Source organism: Gymnoscopelus braueri (assembly GCF_963280865.1).
Source record: "Gymnoscopelus braueri genome assembly, chromosome: 12".
Classification (NCBI taxonomy): Eukaryota; Metazoa; Chordata; class Actinopteri; order Myctophiformes; family Myctophidae; genus Gymnoscopelus; species Gymnoscopelus braueri.
The window spans coordinates 38,127,560-38,134,495 of NC_137614.1; the positions used below are offsets into that span (position 1 = coordinate 38,127,560).

General features: G+C 57.9%; 2 protein-coding genes across 2 annotated transcripts in view; one reads left to right on the forward strand and one right to left on the reverse strand.

Moving 5' to 3' along the window:
- The window catches only part of LOC308096864 (solute carrier family 41 member 3-like), a 511,014-nt gene that overhangs the window by 242,252 nt on the left and 261,826 nt on the right, over positions 1-6,936 (forward strand). The gene's annotated exons all lie outside the window — the stretch shown is intronic.
- On the reverse strand, positions 90-945 carry LOC308096546 (ubiquinone biosynthesis protein COQ4 homolog, mitochondrial-like; the record flags this gene model as incomplete). The annotated part of the gene is given in 2 exon segments (XM_080443963.1): positions 90-128; positions 130-945. Coding segments are annotated over 2 exon segments (855 nt in total).

Sequence of the window (6,936 nt, forward strand, 5' to 3'; positions counted from 1 at the left end):
ATCTTAAATGTCTAGTTCTACACCATGCTCTGTTTTTCTCACATTTGATTCAATTAACTGGTTACAATTGTATCACCTCCATCAGGAAGTCATCCCCGACTCAGTCCTCCTCCTTTTCCTTTGGATGATGGCACTGAGAGAACGATGCGGTGGTTCAATATTGAGCTCTTGTCTAAGGTCTTCAAGATTCTGTTCCCACCGTCTCTCATAAAAGATGTTGAGGACACAGCGGGCCTGGCGGCCATTCCGGAGAGCCCATGGACCAAGGGATGTCACCAGTAGCTCCAAATGAGTTGTATTAAGCCGAAGTGGGCCGAGCAATGCTGCCAGAACACACATTGGCAGCTCAGTCTGAGCAGCTTCAAACCACTTCACTGCTACCTCACCTAGCATGTTAGTGGGCATTCCAAGTAGTGTGTGCAGCAAATCATGGACTTCTCTATATCTTTGCATAACATATGCCAGCTCCTCATTGTCAACAAATCTCACATCTGCCCTAGAGTCAGGGGTTACACGATTATCCTCCAGAAAACGAACGTATTCTCTCCCAAAAGAGCCGTCGGGCATCGAGGCCATCTTGCTCAGATCCAGCGTAGACAGGCGGATCCTTGGTCTCTCTGTGAGGATAGCGTGGCCTTCCGGGTCATTTCTCATCCTGTCCCTGAGATTGACTAGGGCAAGGTGTCCCGTGGTCTCTCCTAACACTGCCACCATGTCATGTCTGTGTGGGTTCTGCAGTGCAGCCACCCCTGACCCGACTGCCAACAAGGCTTTCTGGATGGGGCTAGTCGGGATGTGACCTGGATACAGCCTATCATAGTTGGTGTCTGCAGACCCACTGCTACTGCGCTTCTGGCGAACACACAGTGTTTTCCAAAACGCCCCGTTGAGTCGAGTACCCCACTGGGAGCGCAGAAGTCTGCTGCCTAACGTTAATCTGGACATGGTTTATCGATAAACCCCAATATTTTGTTGAATATATAGCTGTAGGCTAGACTGGGATCAGTTGGCTTTCTGCAGCCGTCAAACACCATCTTTGGTGTTGGGTTGCGTGTGTGTTGTCTGTCTCTTGCGTGTCTCCGACTAGATATCGACTGACGTCACTGATGACATCATCAAGGATGACTGTTGTCACAGGCTCGCCATAATGGAGCCTGTGACATCGCATTGACAAAACACTCTATAGCAATGATTACTTTTGAAATAGAGACCTTTTAACCTTTTTCTGTCACGGTCCGCTCCTCGGGCCGTGGACTGTGCCCTTATTATTTGGACCTTGAATGCCCTTTTATGGTGTTGGACTCTTTGTTAGGCCTGTTAGGCCACTATTATTGTGGTATCGTTCCAATTGTATCCTGTTTCTCTGTTGTTACCTTTTGCCCTGATGTGTATCTTATTTTGTAGCATTGTTTCCTGTCTGCCTTGTTTTCTGTTTCCTGTCTTGTCTCACCAGTCCTCTGATTAACTCTGTCTTGCACCTGTGTCCTAGCCTATCCCTGTGTTGATTGTCAGTTAGTTTCACCTGTGTCCTGTTAACCGTGTGTCTATATATAGTCCCCTGTTTGTTCAGTCCCTTGTTCGTTCGTAAAAGTAAGTCACTGTTTTGTCATAGCCTTGTTCCTAGCTTGTGACGTTTTCCTAGTACCCTCGAATTCCTGTGTATGTTTCCTGATCCTCTGTTTTTGGTTAATAAACCCCCCTTGCATTCGATCCGCACTGTGTCTGCCTCGTCCTCTGCCTTTGTCCTGCGCTTGGGTCCTCACCACACCACCAGATCGTGACAGTACGAACGAACCAATAATGGACCCAGCGGACAAAGCAGAGGTGGACGATTTCACCAACATGCTGCTCTCCATGAGTTCCATAATGGAAGACTGCCTTCATCCGTCCACCAGCGCAGAGCAGAAGATTGATTACCTGAAACGGGCTCTCCGCTTGGCCTACTCCAGGCCAGACCTAGCAGGCAAGCTGAAGGGGGCAATAAAGGGTTTGTGGGCGACCATGGGCAACGCGCCGGCTGGCCTTCGAGCTGATAGCCTTCGACCTGCTTCCCCACCTGCTCTCCAGCCTGCTAACCGTCGGCCTGCTAGCCATCAGCCTGCTTCCCAGCCTGCTCTCAAGCCTGCTCACCAGCCTGCACCCCAGTCAGTCAGCCTTGGGTTTGTAGGCCTCCGGCCTGTGTGCTCTGCTCTCGCCCCTGTTGACCCTGCGTTCCCCGAGCCACCCTACGGTGAGACTGTGTCAGCCCTAAACCCTTGGGCTGGGTCTCGCTTGGCCATCGTCACGGGGAGCCGGGCGAGGGGGCGCCATCGTCACCGTTCGCGGCAACGCTCCATGCTGCCCAACGTCCAGGAGCCTCTGCTGCCCAGCTTCCAGGAGCCTCCGCTGCCCAGCTCTCCGCTGCCCAGCACTCCGCTGCCCAGCATCCCGGAGCCAGAGCCACCGCTGCCCAGCATCTGCGAGCCTCCGCTGCCCAGCACTCCGCTGCCCAGCACCCCGCTGCCCAGCTCTCCCAGCATCTACGAGCCACTGCAGCCCAGCTACCAGCGTGCACCACCGCTCGGCGACCAGCGTGCACCACCGCCCGGCGACCAGCGTGCATCTCTGCCCAGCAACGGTGAATCTCCACAGCTGCCCAGCATCCAAGAGCCTCTGCTGCTCAGCATGCCGCAGCTCAGCTCCCCGCTGCCCAGCTCTCCGCTGCCCAGCTCTCCGCTGCCCAGCTCTCCGCTGCTCAGCACGCCGCAGCTCAGCTCTCCGCTGCCCAGCACTCCGCTGCCCAGCTCTCCGCTGCCCAGCACTCCGCTGCCCAGCTCTCCGCAGCTCAGCTCCCCGCTGCCCAGCTCTCCGCTGCCCAGCACTTTACTGCCCAGCTCTCCGCTGCCCAGCTCTCCGCTACCCAGCTCTCCGCAGCTCAGCTCCCCGCTGCCCAGCTCTCCGCTGCCCAGCACTTCGCTGCCCAGCTCTCCGCTGCCCAGCTCTCCGCTGCCCAGCTCTCCGCTGCCCAGCTCTCCGCTGACCAGCTTTCCGCTGCCCAGCCCTCCGCTGCCCAGCTCTCCGCTGACCAGCTCTCCGCTGACCAGCTTTCCGCTGCCCAGCCCTCCGCTGCCCAGCTCTCCGCTGCTCAGCTCTACAAGGTCCAGGTCGCCTGTCCCTGCCGACGTCACGCCTAAGCCCCCGTCGGCTGTCCCCGCTGCTGACTCGCCTGAGCCCCTGTCGGCTGTCCCCGCCAACGACTCGCCTGAACTCTTGTCAGCCTTCCCCGCTGACATTATGTTTGATTCCCCATTGGCTGTCCCTGCCAACATCCCTTCTGCACCCTCGTCGGCGGTCCCTGCCTTCGTCCTGCCTCAGCCGTCATCAGCCATTTCTGATGAACTGACTTTATTCTCGGTGCCCTTGTCAGCTCTCCCTCCTGACAACCCGTGCAAACTTTACAAACTGTCCTCTGTTGTCACTGCCGAAGCTGACCTGGCACTCATGCTGCCGGAACCCGAGCCTGACCCTCAGCTGTCAGAGCCCGGGCTTGCACCACTGCAGCAGGACCTCGGGCCTGCACCCCAGCAGCTGGCCCCCAGGCGGGCACTCCAGTTGCCAGACCCTGGGCTTGCACTCCAGCCGCTGGACCCCGAGACTGCTCTTCAGCCACTTGGTCCCGGTTCACTTGGTCCCGGTTCTCCACCAGCGCAGAGCAGAAGATTGATTACCTGAAACGGGCTCTCCGCTTGGCCTACTCCAGGCCAGACCTAGCAGGCAAGCTGAAGGGGGCAATAAAGGGTTTGTGGGCGACCATGGGCAACGCGCCGGCTGGCCTTCGAGCTGATAGCCTTCGACCTGCTTCCCCACCTGCTCTCCAGCCTGCTAACCGTCGGCCTGCTAGCCATCAGCCTGCTTCCCAGCCTGCTCTCAAGCCTGCTCACCAGCCTGCACCCCAGTCAGTCAGCCTTGGGTTTGTAGGCCTCCGGCCTGTGTGCTCTGCTCTCGCCCCTGTTGACCCTGCGTTCCCCGAGCCACCCTACGGTGAGACTGTGTCAGCCCTAAACCCTTGGGCTGGGTCTCGCTTGGCCATCGTCACGGGGAGCCGGGCGAGGGGGCGCCATCGTCACCGTTCGCGGCAACGCTCCATGCTGCCCAACGTCCAGGAGCCTCTGCTGCCCAGCTTCCAGGAGCCTCCGCTGCCCAGCTCTCCGCTGCCCAGCACTCCGCTGCCCAGCATCCCGGAGCCAGAGCCACCGCTGCCCAGCATCTGCGAGCCTCCGCTGCCCAGCACTCCGCTGCCCAGCACCCCGCTGCCCAGCTCTCCCAGCATCTACGAGCCACTGCAGCCCAGCTACCAGCGTGCACCACCGCTCGGCGACCAGCGTGCACCACCGCCCGGCGACCAGCGTGCATCTCTGCCCAGCAACGGTGAACCTCCACAGCTGCCCAGCATCCAAGAGCCTCTGCTGCTCAGCATGCCGCAGCTCAGCTCCCCGCTGCCCAGCTCTCCGCTGCCCAGCTCTCCGCTGCCCAGCTCTCCGCTGCTCAGCACGCCGCAGCTCAGCTCTCCGCTGCCCAGCACTCCGCTGCCCAGCTCTCCGCTGCCCAGCACTCCGCTGCCCAGCTCTCCGCAGCTCAGCTCCCCGCTGCCCAGCTCTCCGCTGCCCAGCACTTTACTGCCCAGCTCTCCGCTGCCCAGCTCTCCGCTACCCAGCTCTCCGCAGCTCAGCTCCCCGCTGCCCAGCTCTCCGCTGCCCAGCTCTCCGCTGCCCAGCACTTCGCTGCCCAGCTCTCCGCTGCCCAGCTCTCCGCTGCCCAGCTCTCCGCTGACCAGCTTTCCGCTGCCCAGCCCTCCGCTGCCCAGCTCTCCGCTGACCAGCTCTCCGCTGACCAGCTTTCCGCTGCCCAGCCCTCCGCTGCCCAGCTCTCCGCTGCTCAGCTCTACAAGGTCCAGGTCGCCTGTCCCTGCCGACGTCACGCCTAAGCCCCCGTCGGCTGTCCCCGCTGCTGACTCGCCTGAGCCCCTGTCGGCTGTCCCCGCCAACGACTCGCCTGAACTCTTGTCAGCCTTCCCCGCTGACATTATGTTTGATTCCCCATTGGCTGTCCCTGCCAACATCCCTTCTGCACCCTCGTCGGCGGTCCCTGCCTTCGTCCTGCCTCAGCCGTCATCAGCCATTTCTGATGAACTGACTTTATTCTCGGTGCCCTTGTCAGCTCTCCCTCCTGACAACCCGTGCAAACTTTACAAACTGTCCTCTGTTGTCACTGCCGAAGCTGACCTGGCACTCATGCTGCCGGAACCCGAGCCTGACCCTCAGCTGTCAGAGCCCGGGCTTGCACCACTGCAGCAGGACCTCGGGCCTGCACCCCAGCAGCTGGCCCCCAGGCGGGCACTCCAGTTGCCAGACCCTGGGCTTGCACTCCAGCCGCTGGACCCCGAGACTGCTCTTCAGCCACTTGGTCCCGGTTCTCCTCAGGTGCCCCAGTCTCAGTGTCGTCTGTCTCCTTTCCCCAGACCTAACATAGTAGGTAGTCCCATTCTCAGCCCTGTCCATAGTTCTGTCCCTTTGGTTCCTAGCCCTCCTGTTCCCCAGCGTAGCCCCCCTTTTCTCCAGTCTCCAAGACTCCCTAAGTTCCACTCTGGAACTCCCCGCTCTTTGGCCAGTGGTGTAGTTGGTCCCCCCATCTGCCCATTAGCTGCTCTCCCCATCTGTTTGTCTGCGTGTCTTTCTTCCTGTATGTCTGCTAGTCTGTCTGCTACGCTGCTTGTCCGTCTGTCTAGTCCCCAGTCCACCAGTTTCCCTTTCGCCCCTTTTACCCGCCTGCTGTGTCTAACCTCATGTTGGTCCGCCTGCATGGCTGTCTGTCAGTTGGTCTGTTTGTCTCTCGGGTTGTCTCACCTTCTGCCTGTCTGCTTGTCTGCATGTATGTCTGCGTGTCTGCCCTCCTGTCTTTCTGTGTGATTCTGTGTAGTTTTCTCTCTGTGTATAATTACTGTTTTCCTCTAGTCTGTCTGCCTGTATTTTCCTTGTTTTTTTCTGCCCGGTTGTCAGCCTTACAGCTAGTTGTCTGCCTATCAGCTAGTCTGCGTGCTGTCTGTTGGCTTTCTTTCTGTCTCTTCGTCTGGTTTGAATGTGCATGTCTTTTGATTGTCTAGTTGTTGCCTGTCTGTCTTTTCCCTTTCTGCCCGTTCTGTGTTGCCCTTCCCTAGTTCAGTCCCGTCCTGCCATGTTGAATTAAGCTGGCCCAGTATTTTTGCCCTTGCCCCAGCCAGTTCTGTTAGTTTTTTGCCCCCGATTCCCTGCCTCTGGCTCCCTCCTTCTGGCCCCCACCACCCACCCTTGTTTGGTTGTCTTGTGGGACGTCTGGGATCCGTCCCTTGGAGGGGGGGTACTGTCACGGTCCGCTCCTCGGGCCGTGGACTGTGCCCTTATTATTTGGACCTTGAATGCCCTTTTATGGTGTTGGACTCTTTGTTAGGCCTGTTAGGCCACTATTATTGTGGTATCGTTCCAATTGTATCCTGTTTCTCTGTTGTTACCTTTTGCCCTGATGTGTATCTTATTTTGTAGCATTGTTTCCTGTCTGCCTTGTTTTCTGTTTCCTGTCTTGTCTCACCAGTCCTCTGATTAACTCTGTCTTGCACCTGTGTCCTAGCCTATCCCTGTGTTGATTGTCAGTTAGTTTCACCTGTGTCCTGTTAACCGTGTGTCTATATATAGTCCCCTGTTTGTTCAGTCCCTTGTTCGTTCGTAAAAGTAAGTCACTGTTTTGTCATAGCCTTGTTCCTAGCTTGTGACGTTTTCCTAGTACCCTCGAATTCCTGTGTATGTTTCCTGATCCTCTGTTTTTGGTTAATAAACCCCCCTTGCATTCGATCCGCACTGTGTCTGCCTCGTCCTCTGCCTTTGTCCTGCGCTTGGGTCCTCACCACACCACCAGATCGTGACATTT